The sequence below is a fragment of the Megascapheus bottae genome, chromosome 27 (assembly GCF_031878675.1).
Source record: "Megascapheus bottae isolate mThoBot1 chromosome 27, mThoBot2.hap1, whole genome shotgun sequence".
In the NCBI taxonomy this organism is placed as follows: domain Eukaryota; kingdom Metazoa; phylum Chordata; class Mammalia; order Rodentia; family Geomyidae; genus Megascapheus; species Megascapheus bottae.
The window spans coordinates 349,291-366,980 of record NC_143535.1 but is presented as its reverse complement, the minus strand read 5'-3'; the positions used below and the strand labels follow the sequence as shown (position 1 = coordinate 366,980).

At 41.7% G+C, this 17,690-nt stretch overlaps 1 protein-coding gene across 5 annotated transcripts in view; it reads left to right on the top strand.

The window, feature by feature from the left end:
• Fam76b (family with sequence similarity 76 member B) overlaps positions 1 to 11,585 on the top strand; it is a 31,569-nt gene extending 19,984 nt beyond the window's left edge. For 2 of the 5 annotated variants that reach the window (XM_090319220.1, XM_090319219.1), the window contains exon 10: positions 9,865 to 11,585. In XM_090319220.1, coding sequence (XP_090175346.1) covers positions 9,865 to 9,966 — 102 coding nt within the window. In that variant the 3' untranslated portion in view covers positions 9,967 to 11,585. Of the gene's footprint in view, positions 1 to 1,071; positions 1,262 to 9,864 lie in introns of those variants that run through there. The other 3 variants (XR_016532782.1, XM_090319223.1, XM_090319224.1) reach the window with 3 other exon arrangements.
• Positions 11,586 to 17,690: the final 6,105 nt, after the last annotated feature.

Below are 17,690 nucleotides of genomic sequence, written 5' to 3'. Positions count from 1 at the left end.
AAATATTTATCCAATTTGGAAACACATCATCTGGGGTGATTTTCAAGTAATGGTATGATTGAATCAGTCAGATTTGGAAAAACTAAACCAGCTATTTTTATGAGATCTTCACACAAGTAATCTTAAATTTACTACTATTAGCCATGGTGGATAATACTTATTTATGAGATTTTCACACAAGTAATCTTAAATTCACTGTTTTCAAACATGATTGATGATAATGCCTTAACATGGACTTTAATGTTTTAAAGATTCACTAATTTCACAAGATAGTCGTACTTTTCTTTAAAATTTGTAAGGCTTTATATTCTGGGTTTATACCTTTTTGTCAATCCACAGTGGTCATTATGGTTCTAAAATAACCTGTAGTAGTTCTAATAGCTTGTTGGAGATGCTACAAAAGAAAGTTACCCTTCTCCCTTTAGCTAACAAAAAAAGTTTTGTAAATTCTAAGGTTAAATCTATTTAGGGGCTCCATGGTACTTAGCCCAAATATCCTCTCTTTCTTCAATTATCTTATTTTATAACAAAACCTTGCAGCTGTATAAACTAGTAATTAAGTCCCAGTCCTGGATCTGTAGTGTATTGACATAATGAGCTGATACTCTTTAAATGTGGACCTGTAAGAAGATACTATGGTGTGCTGTATTGTGCTTTTAGCCTGATTAATTAGCATTTACCAGTGAGGGTCATTTTGGCTCAAGTTATTTATGTATTCATAGCCTGTGAATATTGCAGTCCTTTTTAGGTTGTATTGATCTAAATATGCATTCTTCCGTGAACCCTATAAGCTGTTCACATGTATAGATGATCAAAATACTGTACTTATACACATCTGACTGTTGACATTTTGTACTTTTTCTAAATTCAATATTTCACAATAAAAATTTGTCAAATGCTTTGTATTAGTTTTGTTTTTGCTTCGACAAATTATCACATGCTTAATGGCTCAAAACAACAAAGTTCCTTGTGTTCTATTTGCTCGTTGACCTGCCCTGTCTTTAAGTTTGTCTTTGCGTTTGCCATCACATGGCCTCTTAAGTTGTGCTGTCTCACTGTCCCTGTGATAAGGACCCTAGAGCATCCCTGGGCCCACCTGAATGAGCAGGAAAACCTCTCCATCACAGCCGCACAGTCCTGCATGACTCCATATTCGTGGACTCCAAGGATTTTCAGCCAGACATCTTTGGGGACCATTACCCAGCCTGCTGTACACTTTGTCCTTTTTGTCCTCAAAATGAAGTCCCAGGAAAACAGATACCAAATAAATGTCTCAGGCTAAACATTAGAAAGTATTTCCCTATCCATTCAGTGTGTGTTAGTACAACAGTTAACTTTCCTGGGGTGAGGGGAAAGGAATAAATTACACTTTGGAAGCAAAAATACATTAAAACAAGCCATGGATGGTTCCCACTTTGAAAATCAGTGCTCTGTGAAAAGCCATGAAATATAGGAGGAGGATGTGGACAAAAGTACATCAGATTTGTGACCTAAGACCAGATGATTTTACATCTTAAGGAAACTAGCAGTTATTTTTTCTAAAGTTTATGATGTAAAGACAAAAGAATAAATATATTGATTTTCGCTAACATGCTATTTTCAAAATAACTTGAGATGGGCTAAAGTGTGTCTTGGCATGTAGCAAGTTTGCTGCAGAAATGATAGTTTAAATTTCATATGCAGTTACATCAGATTAAGCCTAGAGTAAAATGTGAGTGAATGGGCTAGGAAAAATCTAAACCCTGACTCTACATGTAAGGTACAAGAGGTTTGGGGTGATTTGAAAAGCTATATCTTCCTCATATTTGAAACTGGTACGGTGCATTTGAGGTGTGCTATGCTAATCGCTCCACAGAAGCTATCATCTGGGGACTAAAAGTGGAGAGACTCATTTCCTACATTTAAAGACAGCAGCTTAGGTGCTGGTGTGTTATGCCTGTAATCAACTATTCGGGAGGCTGAGATCTGAGGATTGCCCTTAAAGCCAGCCCAGGCGGGACGGTCCATGAAATTCGTCCTCCAGAAAACCATCAGAAAGCCAGAAGTGGAGACGTGGCTCAAAGTGGTAGAGCACTGGCCTTGAGCAAAAGAGCTCAGGGACAGTGCCCAGGCCCAGAGTTCAAATCCCACGAACAACAACAAAAAAAAAACCCATAAAATGACCATAGTAAGTAGTTTGTAGGAGAAAAAAAAAATTCAAATTTAATCATGAGAAGATGCAGCAAAATAGTTAAAATACAAAGGTGGATTTTGTTAAAAATGCAGAATAGTGAATATATCCAATTATACTTCCGTGTAACAATTCAGTTACTAGGGATCTCACCAATACACTTGAACAAACGTATACGTGTGGGGCCGGGAGTTTGGCCTAGTAGTAGGGTGCCTGCCTAGCATGCACGAAGACCTGGGTTCGATTCCTCGATACCACATACATAGAAAAAGCCAGAAGTGGTGCTGCAGCTCAGGGTAGAACACTAGCCCTGAGGAAAGCCCAAGGAGAGTGCTCAGGACTGGCAAAAAAAAAAAAAAAAAAAAACGTATAAGGCTGAAGTGGTAGAGTGCCTTTCTAGCAAGGCTTAAGGTTAACACCTTGGTACCAACTATCCAAAATCATGCACAACAGTATTACAAGTTACTTGTAGTAGTCATCAGAAGATCATCAAAACCAGTAAGAGATTAGTTAAAAATTACGGCATGTCCACACGGTTTTAAAAGAACTCGGCTACTCCACGGTACATTTAAGTAAGAGCAGTATCTTCTAGCACCATTTTGTGTAGGAGGGAAGGGCCATACACACTTGTTGCTGGGGAGTTTTTTTGCTGTAGCACTAGGGTTTGGACTTAGGACTTGCTTGCTATAGGTCGGAGTTCTACTACCTGAGCCACATCTTTAACCCTTTTGGCTGTGTGTGTGTGTGTTTCCCCCAAATCGGGGCCTGGGCACTGTCCTTGGACTTTCTCAAGGCTAGCCCTCTCCCACTTCCCACTTCCACAGCACCACTTCAACCCTTTCTATTTGTGTGGTTCTGAGGAATCGAACCCAGGGTTTCATGCATGCTAGGCAAGCACTCTACCACTAGGCCATGCTCCCAGCCCCTGTGCTGATTAATGTTGAAAAGGTTTTGCTTTTTGCCTAAACTGATCCTAGACACTTCACTTGAGGTCTGGCCTCAAATGGTGATCTTCCTGATCTCCTCTAAATAGCTAAGAATAGAAGTATGAGCCAAAATTGCCTGGCTTGTTTTTCAACTGAAGTCTTAGCTAGAAGTTAGAAAATGGTTATTAGAAGTGGGAAGAAAGAGGTTTGTTTTTTTTTTCCAATAAACAGTGTATACTAATTGTACAAAGGGGTTGTGATTTTTTTTCATACATTGGTATAATGACTTTGGTCATACTTTGAAGCATGTTGCTTCTCTTATTGCCCCTCCCTTTTTAAACAATTTCCTACTCTTTTTAATGGATGCATGCAATATGCTCGCATCTTACCACCTTTCATTCCATACCCTCTTTTCCATTCTTTGTTTTCACTTTTTTGGGTCTAGATTCTGCATATAAAAGAAAGCATGTGCTGATAATTATTTGAGTCTGGCTTATTTCTGTCACACAGGTGACCTCTAAATCCATCATTACAATTGTATCCCATAGTGTATATGTATTACATTTTCTCTTTATCTAAGCACCTGGGCGGATTCCATAGTGTAGCTATTTGGGAATAGTGCAGTAATGGGCCTGGGTATGAGGTGTGTATGCAGACTTACGAGTTTTCAACCATATGTCCAGGAGTGGTAAGGAGACCTAGGGTAGATTTAATTTCATCTTTCTGTTGGCCCTCCATACTTATTTCCATAGTGGGTGTGCTAGTTTGTATTCCCACCAGTGGTATTCAAGGTCCCTTCTCCTTTATGCTTTCTAGAATTTGTTGTTTGCTATTCACTATTCTGTCTGGGGTTGAGATGGAATCTATGTTGTTTGCCTGCATGTTCTTTATAGCTAAGGATGTAGAGCATTTTTCTTCGTGTATTAGCCATTTGTACTTAAGAGCTATCTACTCAAATCGGTTGTGTATTTCCTAATTGGATTATATATATATTATATATTATATATTTTATATACTGAATATTAACCCATTTCTGTGATGAATACTTGGCAAGGATTTTCTCGCATTCTGTAGAAGGTCTCTTCATTCTAGAAATTGTAGTAGTTTCAGAGTTTCCATTTTATATTAGTCTTTGGTCTCTTTTGGATTGGTTTTTAGCACATCTCAGTCATTTCCCAACACCATTTGTTGAAAAGGCTGTCTTATCTTCAGTGTGTATTTTTGGCACCTTTGTCAAAAATAAGATGGCTGGGGCCCAGAGTTTGGCCTAGTGGGTAGAGTGCTTGCCTAGCATGCATGAAGACCCGGGTTCAATTCCTTGGTACCACAAATTTAAAAAAGTCAGAAATGGTGCTGTGGCTCGAGTGGTAGAGCACTAGCCTTGAGAAAGCCCAAGGACAGTGCAAAGGTCCTGAATTTAAGCTCCAGGACTGGCAAAAAAAAAATATATATATATAATAAGATGGCTGTGGCCATGTGAATTCTGGGTGGATTTATTCCTCTTCTATTTCTGAGTCTGTTTTTGTGCCAGTACTACATTGATATTGTTACTATAGCTGTACAGTATAATTTCAAGTCTAGTATTGTGATAACTCTAACATTGCTCTTTTTATTTAGGATTACTTTGGCTACTTGAGGTATTTTATGTTTTAATATGAATTTTCTCAGTTCTCAAAATTTCTCAATTCTGTGAAAAATGACATTGTGATTTGATGGGGATTGTACTGAATCTGTATATTGCAGCAGTATAGCTACTTTCACAAAATTCCCTGATTCCCAAAAGTGGGGAGTTTTTCAAACTGCTGGTGTTCTTATTTGTTGAGTGTTTTATTTTTTTATTGTACAAGATCTTCACTCCTTGGTGTTAAGTTCACTGCAGTGTATTTTAATTTTTTTTTAGTCCATTGTGAATGGGATTGTTTCCTGATTTCAAATTTCTGGCATATTAAAAAGCTACTGATGCCAGGTGCTGGTGATTCACCCTTGTAATCCTAGCTGCTCAGGAGGCTGAGCTCTGAGGCTGAAACTAACCTGTGCAGAAAAATCACTGAGACGCTTATTAATTTCCAATTAATCACCAGAAAACCTCAGTGGCACTGTAGTTCCAAAAGGTAGTGTGCTAGCCTTGAGATAAGAGCTCAGGGACAAGGCCCAGGCCCTGAGTTCAAGCCCCACAACCAACCCGATTTTTAGCTTCTGATACTTTGCTAGAACCTTCATCAGATCTTAAGTTTTTGAAGCCTTTAGGATCCTCTCGGTATAAGATTTTAACATTGACAAATAGGGACAATTTGACTTCTTTCTTTCCTACTTGTATCCCTTCGTTATTGCTGTGGCTAGAAATCTAGGACTATGTTGAATAACAGTAGAATGGACATCCTGTCATATTTGTTACTGTAGAAGAAATAGTTCTGTTTTGTTTTTTTTTCCCCTGCCTCATCAAGGAAACTGATCAATAATTTTCTTTATTGTTGTTTTTCAGTCCATGTCCAGTTTTGGTATCAGGGTAATACTGGCTTCACAGCATGAAATGCTAACATTCCTTCCCTTTGTCTTTCATGGAAAAAAGTTGAGGTGTATTGGTGTCAGCTGTATTTTACATGTCTGATGGAATTCACCAGTAATCTGTCATATTCTGGGCTTTCCTTTGTTTGAGAAACTGCTTCAAGCTCATTGTGTGTTATAATCTGTTCAGGTGTTTTATATTCTCTTGGTTAGGTCACATGCCTCTAGAAATATATTGATTTCTTGTAGATTTTATAGCTTATTGGAATATTAGTTTTCAGGTATTCTCTAATCTTTGAATTTTATTGGCGTTTGGGGGATATCCTCTTCTCTTGTCTTTGGTTACTTTTAGCTAGTTTGGCTAAAGGTGCCAGTCATGTAAATAATCAACTCCTGTTTCATTGACAACTTAGAATATATAGAATACATAGAAAAAATCTGGAAATGGTGTTGTGGCTCAAGTGGTAGAGCTCTGGCTTTGAGAAAACCCAAGGACAGTTGCTCAGGCCCCGAGTTCAAGCCCCAGGACTGGAAAAAAAAAAAAAAGTTGGAATATAAATGAAGCCATATTACTAAACATTTATATTTAGTAGGAAGTATATAGTTTATGATGGCTCATCATACTGTGTTCAGTTTTTGTGTTAGTTTGAGGGTTTTTCATCATAAAAAGCTAGCACTCTACCACTTGAGCCACTGGCTTTTTTTCTGTTTATGTGGTGCTGAAGAATCAAACCCAGGGTTTCATGCATGCTAGGCAAGCACTCTACCACTAAGCCATATTCGCAACCAAGCACCAACTCTTCATAGTCGTTTCACCGCAGTATGTGTGTGGCACCAAGACTTAGAATTAAAGATCACTGTTTTTGGAGTCATATCTGGTTTCAAATCCAGATGTGGTTAGAATATGAAATATGCCCCACAGGTGCCTTGGAGAAGGTTTGGTGGCCAGCAGAGGGCACTGATGTGGAAGATTCAGGAAATCTTAGAAGGCAGCCTGGTAGAGGAAGTAGGGTGTCTTTGGGGCTGGGCGTCCCGTGGTAAGGGTGTGTGTATTTCCTTTCCTCTTTCTGCTTCTTGAATGCCACGAACTATTCAAAATCTATCCTTAACACCCTTAAATCTGTGAACTTACTTCTTAAGTAAGTTCTTGTTCTCCTCTCAAATGTCTCCTGGGACATTTGGGATCGGGCTGATAATTGCCATCAAATGAGTAGAGGCCATAAAACAGAATAAGAAATTCTTAGCCAGAAATGTCAACAATGCTCCTAGTCTACTTGAGTTACTATAACTCAGAACATCATAAACAAGATAAATCTATTCCTCACAGTTCCACAACCCAAGTCCACAGCAGTGCAGCAAGGGCCTGTTCTCATAGATGGTTTGTCCTCATGGTGCCCTACCTGGCCAAAGGGGACCCACTTCTGCCCCTCCTCTATAGGTAGTAATCCATTCATGAAAGCAGCTCTTACCCTCTGATCGCCTCATAGAGACCAGCACGTTGGTGGTGAGGAATCAGTGGATTGTTCTCAAAAACACTTAATTGTGGGTTTCTATTTCAACCTCTCCAGTGACCTAAAAGGTCTTCATTTGAAGGTGTATTTATCAAAGAGAAGTCTTTATATGGCAAATGGGGTTAGTTGTTATTTCCCCTTTCTTTAATTTGTAAATATGCAAAGGACATAAAAAGTATTTGAAAGATTTCTGTCTTGATTAAATCCTACTTCTGTCCATGGGGGGAGCTCTTCACCGCTAAACCATCCTGTGCAGCAGTGTTTGCCTTTGACACAGGTCACAGGAATCACTGTAATAAGACCAAGCACTCTACTTCCTCTTCCTGTTAGGTTGCATGGGTAATGCATCCTCACAAGCAGTTGCTTTGTTGTTGGGGAGCTAGTATATAGTGACTTTACAAGAGTCCTTGTGATGTGTCTGTATATGTATATAACGTGGATTTGTGGTGCTGCTGTAAACATGGACATGCAGGTGTCTGCTGTGTGCTGACTACCCCCACTGAATATCTGCCCAAGAAAGTGTGCAAGAACACATGGTAATTCTGTTAGTTGTGAGGAGCTCTCATACCAGTGCTCATGGTAACTGCACCCCTGTCCTTGCCAGCATGTATTATGGATGACAGTCATCTGACAAGTGAAATGGGATCTGAGTCATTTTCAAATGCATTTCCTTTATGGTGAAGGAGCTGTTCAGCTCTTTTCATAAAACAGAGTTTCAAACTGAAGGAATTCAGAGTTGGCCCCATGGGGGTTCTGTCCAAATGCCAGGGAGATGACATTCTTAAGTGCTTAGTTTTGCATGATATTGCCAAACGTTATGGCAATACCAGAGCATCTGCAGACTTCTTTAGACATGTGACAAAAAAGTCTTGTTTCTGTTTGGAGGAACAATGGGGATGTTGGGAACAGAAGGCGCAGAGTAAGTGGGACTGGAGCGGTTGCCGGTGGGTACGTCGCTGTGGGAACGGGTACCCAGGTTGTTCTTGGCTCAGTACAGGGATAAGTCCCTGGCTAAGATAAGAGTCAGGCCTTAGGAAATGCTGTGATGATTGCTTAGCTCTCTCCATAGTTTATGTTGAAGAAAGTAGGGCATTTTATCTTTGTAAGCTTTCCTTTAAGTTTTTTTTTTCCAAAAGACCTCAAAAACATTCTTGAGTGTTAAAGTAGAATCAGCAGATCCATTACCAGCTCTGTGACATATTAGTCAGACTCCTTTCCTTTCCCTTCCTGTCCCCCCCTCCTCTTGTGAGTTCCCTGGTGGTCCTTGGCAGTGATGGCTACTTACTTTACCATTCTCCACTCCACTGCCCACCCACCGTCTCCTCTACAACACACCCTGTGCCATGTGTATGAAGCTTAGTTTCCCAGTTCCTCTGGTGCCATCATGACTTAAAAGATAACCGTCATCACATGTTTGCCTGTCTCGTTACTTGGCCCAATTCACAATATATAGACTGTGTTCCATTTGTTCTGAAGAATAAGGCAACCTCCCAGGACTTATTATAAGATCACTCTTTTCTTCCCAGTCGCTTCTTAAACGTGGGACCAGCTTTAACGGTTAGTGTGGAGATACACAGCCTTCCCAGTTTCTCAAGTCTGTGGGTGAAACTGAAAAGGTCATTTTGTAGAAAGAGGTTAAGTTTGGGCTGAACTGAGGATCATAAGACTTAAAAGGATTGAAAGCAGGTGGTGGTAAAAGTTTTAGTCAAATCATAAAATACCTTTTATAAGCACCATTGTGTAGAAATGCCACAATTCAAGCTGCTGAGAAAAATGGTTATGTGTGTGTTCGTATGCCACTTTCTCATCTCCAGTGCTTCTCTGTGAGTCACTGCCTCCTCCCCTCCAATAGTTAATCATTACATACTGAATTAACCAAAAAGGCATCCAGCAGTATTTTGTTATTATTATAAATCAGTAGGAACCAAAAGGCTGTTAGCACGATAGGTTTGGACTCCTCGGACTTTATGTATCCTTAATCAAGAGAATAGCAAGTCTGTGTCTTGAGATTGCTTCCTGTTTGGCAGAGGAACTGACTAGAAAAAAATAACTTTTTTTTTTTTTTGCTAGTCCTTGAACTCAAGGCCTGAGCATTGTCCTTGAGCTTTTTTTCCTCAAGACTAGCGCTCTACCACTTGAGCCACAGCACCACTTCATGCTTTTTCTGTGTATGTAGTAGGACTCAAACCCAGGGCTTTGTGCATACTAGACAACTTTGTGCATACTCAACCACTAAGCCACACCCCTAGCCCCTATATAGTTTTTTTCAGAAAAATATTCCTATAGATACTGTCTTGAATACTTTGCTCAACAGGTTTCTTATTGTGAGTTTTCTTTATTGGAGTGAAGGAAGTTAAAATGTTGGAAGAACTTGAAACTGCCTTATTCAGCATTTAACCCTGTAATAAAAGGTACTCAGGATATGTTTGTTGAAAAGGCAGCTCTAATACACTGCTCAACTCCTTTCTCTATTAGTAAAAAAACAAATGTAGTCTTGGCACACAAACTGTAATCTGGAACTGGGTAGTAGAAGTCCATTGTATTAAATAAATAGGCCATGTGAGCCTATCATGTATGAGGTTATGAGATACATTAGTCTAGGTAGAAATAACTACATCTAAGATGTACATAAAGAAAAATTGTAGCCTCCAAATTTTTATCTGCCGAATATTTTGACGTTTGTAAAAGTAGAATAGTATCTGGAAATGATCAGGCATTGCGAGAGCTAATATCTTTGTTCCTACTTTAACAGTACTCTATCTGCTTCTGTCCAGAGACATGTGCTTTTGAATCAGAAGCAAAAAACTTCGTAAGTGGCCATGGGCAGAGCATCCCTAGGCTCCAATTTCCTTAGGGGAGATGAAGAAGGACGGGTGACATCTGAGCTAGTCCATGCTGATGGGTAACGACCATGTCTGCCCTTTGCTCTGGAGAAGAGACTCTGTCTTCTAAGACTGCTTTTTATGCAGACATCCCTGAAAAGATGGTCCGGAGCAAAGGGTAGCAGTGCATCTAAGTAGTTCTCTTTGCCTCCAGTTTTTGCTTTCAAACCTGACATGAAGTTTCTGTGCTTATTTTCCTGAAGACTGACCCTTGAGAGTTCGTAAGAAGTTCTGCAGTCTGGAAAGCAACAATGCAAGTGAGTCTCTGGTGAAAGAAAATTTTTGCAAGCAAATAGTGATACCAATAGATGTAGACTGGGGAACAGAGAGTGATCAGGAGAGAAGACAAGGCAAATCAAGCATGAGAGAGGAAGTAGGAGATTTCTCTTCCTTTTCCTCCTCTCAGCAGAAGGCTATTCCAGAGGATGAGGATAGAGAGGACAATGACCTAATGGAGGCTGACAACCACAGAGTGCGACAAACAGCTCGGTGAGTAGAAAGCAAAAAGGAGAGGAGGACAAAAAGGTGGGGATTCCCCACCCCCCCAGCATAGTTCAAAATAACTGCATTACATTTTTCCTAGAATATTTTTATCTTCCATTTTCAGTAGAACCAGGGACAGTATTTAGCACCTGCTTATGAAAAGTAAAGTGGTGAGTCACAGATTACTGGGAAGGCTAGGGCCCAGAAGAAACTGTGTGGGTAGCAGAGAAGGCAAGCTAATATATATTGCGCTAGCTAGCTGCAAGATAATCCTTTTTTAAGAAAAAAACAAAACTAAGCCTTCAGTTCAGTAGAATGAACAATTTAAAGGAAACTTGAGGCAAACATGTTACAAAAGTAAAAAGTGATTGTTGTCTGTACTTCCAGAGAAGTTTAAATTATTCTAGATTGTTTTTCAAGGAGCCTGGAGACTCAGTACTAAAATGTGACCCTGGGTCTTCACTGATCCAGCAGACTTCATGAGTAATGCCTGGGTCCCTAAGGCACCGTTTCGGGTGAGCTTTCTGATCTCAGTCTGCACAAGGCACTATCACACCTCTTTCACGGCAGTATGAAAGCCAAACAGCCTGTCCATCAAGGGACCAGAACCTTGAGCCAGACCATCAGACTTCAAGACTGGGTTTTGACCTGCCGTGTTAAATGGTATTAGAAACTAAAGGCTAATAATGTGCGCACACTCTTGTTTGCACGTGCTCTTTCTCTCTTGCTCTCCAGCCCCGCCTCACTCTGTTCTCTGCCTCTCCTGTCCTTCATCTGTCTGTCTATGTTCACAGTTGACCCTCTGCCCTGAGATGCCCACTGGCACTGCAACAGCTCCCTCCTTTGAGGTCGGGGGCATGCTGCTCTGTGAAGGGATCATCAGTACATCTTTAAAAACTCTTACTCTTGGGGCCGGGAGTTTGGCCTAGTGGTTAAAGTGCTTGCCTAGCATGCATGAAGACCCGGGTTCGATTCCTCGGTACCACATACATAGAACAAAGCCAGAAGTGGTGCTGAGGCTCCAGTGGTAGAGCTCTAGCCTTGAGAAAGTCCAAGGACAGTGCTCAGGCCCTGAGCTCAAGCCCAGGACTGGCAAAAAAAAAAAAAATTCTTACTCTTGTTATTTTTAAATTCAGCTGAATGCCCTCATGAAACTGTGGCCTCATTCATCAGTAAAGTGACTCAGTGGGTGGCACTGGAGCTTTGAGGGTAGGTATAGCTCTCCACGGCTGAGCCACACGGTCTTACCCAGGTCCTGGACTGTAGATAGGCGCATCATAACCCGTGTTAAATCTCAGGTGAGTGATAGTAACAATCACTGTACGTAAGCAGCACCCCAGACCAACTCTCCTAAGACAAAGACAGCTTCACTACCCCTACTCAGAAAAGAAATGGCCCATAAACTTCTTTTTATCTGAAATCCCTGACTGGAAATCTCTCAAGGGCATAAGTTCTGTTACTGTGCATTTTATCCACAAAAGTAGATAGCAAATCTTTTTTTTTTTTTTTTTTGTTTCCAGTCCTGGGCTTGAGCTCAGGGCCTGAGCACTGTCCTTGGACTTTCTTAAGGCTAGAGCTCTGCCACTTGAGCCTCAGCACCACTTCTGGCTTTGTTCTATGTATGTGGTACCGAGGAATTGAACCCAGGTCCTCATGCATGCTAGGCAAGCACTTTAACCACTAGGCCAAACTCCCGGCCCCTAGATAGCAAATCTTAATTTATGTTAACTTGGAGACCAGGTGTCAGTGACCTTCACAGCTGAAGAGGAGGTGCATGGATTCCTCTTTTCCTCGGGAAAAAGAACTTCATAAGCATTCAGAGTCGTGGTGACAGAACAAAATGTCACTTAAAAACAAAAAGGAAGAGCAGCGTCCCATTCTTGTCCTTTTAAATACACAGAAAACGTCTCTTCTCATACATTCTATCATGTATGAAAATCAACATGCCTTAAGCCAAACTGTTTTTCCTCTCAAAGCAAACTTCCTGATTACTGACCCTGATTCAGATTTATTCTCAGCTTTCCAAGCAGTGCCACCTGTATGCATTCGTATCCAGTCAGCTATCAATCCTGTTATTGCAGCCTTCAAAATAATATATCTTTCCTCTTCCAGTAACCATGGATACCATTGCATTTCCCTTTTTTGCTTTAAGCCTGGACAACTGTGGTAACTTCCTGAACCTCTCAGCTCCAGTCTAGCCTGCCCATGGCTACTTCTAGAATAATTTATTTCTTGTGTTATAGAGATAAAGGGCCTAGGAACTTCCAGTTCAAAGTTCCTCTCTGTCTTCTCACTACACTTGGAATAAAAACTTAAATTCTCCACCAAAGGGTCGGGTTTTGGTTCCCTCTGTGGTTTCACCTACCGTTTGTCTCTTCCTGTACCACTTTGCTGTACTTGCTTTCAAATTCTTGGACCCTCATCCTAGAGCTGTTCTTTATACCTGGAACTCACGTCCTCCAAATCTCATTGTTACTGTCTCCCTAAAGCAATTTTGATCTTAACTTTCTCTATCTGCAATGATCATATTTACATGTTTATCATCTTCTCTCAATATAGTACAAATTCCAAATTGTCCCGTTGCTTAGTTCCCTGAGTGTAGAAGAGTGGATAAGGGAGGTAGACGTACAGTACTTCTGTGCCAACCAGAAAAGGAAACTCTTTCCACCTATGCTGGTGGCTGAAGCAGAGAACAGGCAGGGCACACTATTCAGAATGGATTTTTGCTCTTTTGATAATATAGTATTCAACTAATGAACAACCACAGTTCTGGATTCTTCTAGTTGCTGTGCAAGTATGTCTGAAGCTAGAAGAAATGTGGTACCACCTCCATTCCTGGCCTTGCAAAGAACCAGGAAGATGAAATCAAGGTTGCAATGTGAGCCACTGGAAGCAAGTGGCTTTCAGAGACTACACCTTGAAATTTAAACCAAGTGACAATGAGTATACATATCTTACACCTTATCAACTGATCAATTCAGAGCAGGTTTTCTGGTAAAAGTGTTGTATTAGGCCACAAGGAATGGTTATTCTAGATATTTGTAGATGGCTATTTTTCTGCTAGCTGATGATTCCTAGTTGCTGTAAGTGCTGTGTGTGTGTGTGTGTGTGTGTGTACATCTACACTAGAAATGTGGTGCTCACTGCCTTCACATGTGCACACCCTGAATGACTTTCTCAGCAAGCCTCTGGAAGTCACTTCTTTCCTATTTTGGTGCCTGTGCACCAGAGTTTGTTTTCCCTTTTGAGATTCTTGGGGCCTGGAGTGTGACCTAGTAGTAGAGTGATTGCTTGGCACACATGAAGCTCTGGGTTCAAGTCCTAGGTACCACATACACAGAAAAAGCCAGAGTGGTGCTGTGGCTCAAGTGGTAGAGCACTAGCCTTAAGAAAACCCAAGTACAGTGTTCAGGCCCTGAGCTCAAGCCCCGGACCGGCAAAAATAGATAGATAGATAGATAGATAGATAGATATTGGACTTACCTCATAACTGGGATCATGTAATAAACTCCCAAATTTAAAAAATACACATGCAATCCAATCTATTATTTATATGGGAAATAACTTCCCCTCCCCCATCTATTGCTCCTGCACTATGTACAATTTAACTCAAGATTTCACTGCACTGCCAAACTTTTAATTCTGATTTGGTGCTTGCAATTACTATGAAGTCTTGGTTCCACCACTCAGTTTGGGGAATATCCCCCTCTCCCAGGGGGAGGCTTGCCTTTGGAAGAGCACAGGGTTCAGGACAAAGGACTGTTGGATCTCTGTGCCCACTTCCCACAGCAACCATCTGCTGGGTCCTGCCACATCACCCCTGGGCTCCTTTCACCTCATCCATGCTCCTGGACTACCTTGTGGACAGGCCTCTTCTCCTTGCTTTCTAGCCCTTTATGTTTCCTAACTCTGCTTTCGTGCTTCCTGAAGAGTGGGGTGTGCAAGTGTGGCCATTCCAAGAGCTCCTCTCCTCTTTTTGTCTGGGGGTCAATTAGACCCTCTCCATTGGTGGTTTCTTCAAGTTCCTTATCCATTTTTTAATCTGGAACTGGTCCAGAAGTCAAATGGCTCGAGTCTCTAATTATAATAGCCAGGGTCTTTGTTTATATAATTGTAATAATAGTATTCCATATTCAACATATTCAGCATGACAGAATTCACAGAACTGAGTTAGAGGCTGCATTTTTCAGGAAGCCTCAGCTTAGTCCTGGGAGTAAATGGTCTTTGAGTTGCTGATGTTGCAGAAAGATGCAATTCTTTTATCTCACTAGGTTTTAGGGAATCCATAATCAGTTAAAAGTGATGCACCATAAAAAGGAAAGCAGCTGAGCCGGGAGTTTGGTCTAGTGGTAGAGTGCTTGCCTAGCATGCACAAAGACCAGGGTTCAATTCCTCTGTACCACAAACAGAAAAATCCAGCAGTGGTGCTGGGCTCAAGTGGTAAAGCTCTAACTAACCTTGAGAAAGCCCAAGGACCGTGCCCAGGCCCTGAGTTCAAGCCCCAGGACTGGAGGGAAAAAAAAAAGGAAAGCACCCTCCTGTCTATCCTGATGGTGAAGAGATGCTGAGTGGAGAAATGAGAGGAGGCAGGTGGAGATGAGAGAGAGGGAGGTGGAGGTAAGAGGCAGGTAGAGGAGGAGGTAAGGAGGGACAGGTGGAGAGGAGTGAGGGAGGCAGAGGTGAGAAGAGGCAGGTGGAGATGAGATGAGGCAGGTGGAGATGAGAAGAGGCAGATGAGATTCAGGTGAGAGATGACTTAATATCTGGAGGTCGCTCTGTTTGAACAGGAGGATATGATTTGGATGTTTACTGAGTAGATTCTGAATTAGAAAGTTACTTGCCAATTGTCTGAGGGCATTATCTGAGTTAAGACCAACCTAAAGGTCACTGTGCCTTGCTTAGAGAAGGCAGGCATTCCGATGTTAGGAGAGGAGAAGCCTAGGAGCTCAGAAGAGTCATCACACGTCATTGGAACTGTACGTACCTGTTGCTCTAGACTGGATAGGCGCTCAGAGGTCAAGCAGGATAACAGAACTCATGGAGATGAATGTGTAAATCGAGATTTGAATTACTTATCTGAGGAGTCGATGTTTCTTCCCAGTATCTAAGTTGTATATAACTATTATCTGTGTCCTCTGTTTTAGCTAGTCTAGGGAAAATGGAGCTAGTATATTTCTAGGATCTTGAAGTGATTGTAATAGTTTGCAGCACCTGTTTATTGCTCCTTTTTGGAAGTCAAAACCTAATAACATGCTTTTGTTGTTTTCATTGGAGGATGCTTCCAAATACTAAGATGTTAATGTGGAAACATTTACCTCTCGCTGTGTCTCGGGAGGGAGGACACAGTAACAGTTCAGCAACTGCAGAAGTCCAGAGGAAAACACTGGGCCATGTGGCCTGGCAGCTCCCAAACCCCTCAAGGTCCTAGGCTGGCATCTGGAAGGGGTGGAAGGCGGGCCTAAGCAAGCAGGTGCAATTCTAGGAAAGAGTAAGAAGTGTAATGTGGAAAAGTCATAAACTTAGTTTCAGCATCTGATTACTCTAGAGTGAAGTTGTAATATTTAAAGAGTAGGAAATATTCATGAAGACAATAGTTATCTGAATTTCTTTCACACGTGAGGTATGGAGACAGAGGGTAGTCTCTCCCTTGTGGACCTGACAGCTCAAATAGAGAGACGAAGGTGCTGCACTCCACACCTGGGCAGTGCAGGGACAGGACAGCCATATCCTGTGCTCAGGACAGAGCTGGAACAAGCTGAGAGGGAGGGGCTCAATCTCTGCCCTCCTGTGTATATACATCACAATTAAGATCCACTCTTATTTGGTTAGTACTAGAGTTTGAACTCAGGGCCTTGTGTCTACTGGGCAAGCACTCTACCAGTTAAGTTCTTCTTGCTTTTTTGTCATGTTTTGAGTAGAATCTTGCATTTATGTTTGTGTTAGTCAAGACTGAGATTAACACTTTCTGAGTAGCTGAGATGACAGGTGTGTGCCACCACACTCTGTTTTTTTCTTTGTTGAGATAGAGTCTCATGAACTCTGATTCAGTCTTGAATTTTGATCCCCTCAGTATACCTGTTGAGTAGCTGGACTTACCTTAGTTTTACAAGTTTTTTTCTTGGTTTTGTTTTGGGGTTTTTTTTTCCTGTTATTGTTGTTTCTATAATTCTCCTTTTACAGGTAAGAAAAACAGAAGTTCATGGAGTTTGAATGACCCATCTCATGTCACATGCACAGTCACTAGCATGGCTGGGACTCAGGCTTCCATGCGTAGGTTCAAATCTGCATTTTGAACGCGCCCTCCACAGAGAGCAGGCTGGAGCCCAGGGCCTCTATGTTAGCCACATGCCCAGGCCTTCCACGCAGGGCACAGAGGCAGAGAATGTACACTCCCTTTGTGTTTTAGCCTCAAGTTTGTTTGGGTTTTTTGTTGTGGTGGTGGTGGTCATGGGGCTTGAGCTCTGGACCTGGGCACTGCCCCTGAGCTCTTCAGCTCAAGGCTATGGCCCTACCCCTGGAACCAAAGTGCCACTTCCTTAGCTACAAGTTTTTGCAAACAGATAATTCACCCACAGTGCCACATATGTACTAGAAACTGTCACTTAGCCCCAGTGAAGCTAGAGTCAGCAAAAGTCATGCTCTTGTGTGCCGTGCTCATGCATCACACACATCCAGAATGCCACACAAGCCACTTAGTGAACAAGTGCAAAGAATACTTTGGGAGCAGAGGAGCTGCTTCCATGGCATGTGGATGTACTAAATGCTGCTGGTTTCATGTTCCAGTGGTGATCTTATGTCATGGGAGCTCTACTGTCTCCATGTAGATGAGAGACATGTAGGGCCGGTCAGGAGTACATTGGTGTCTTGGGCCTGTCTATTTGTACTTGAATGTTCATTTGCATCAGTACAGGGGGCTTCATTTTGACATGTCTGTCTATGTCCACAGTTATCTCATCAGACTCACCTCCTCCATCCTCCTTTCCCAAGCCAGTCTAACAAGCTTCATGATGACATTTTCAGTACATGTGCATTCAACATTTTCACCAGATTCGCCCTCCTTCACCCTCTTCGCCTCTCCCCTCCTTTCTAGTATCACTGCCCTGTCAGGATTTGTTTTACGTTTCTCTCATTCATCTTTTTAGGTGAAAATTCTGTGTTGAAAGGCATTCCCCACTGTGCTTCATTCGTGCCTTTTACCAATGGAGGCCCAGGC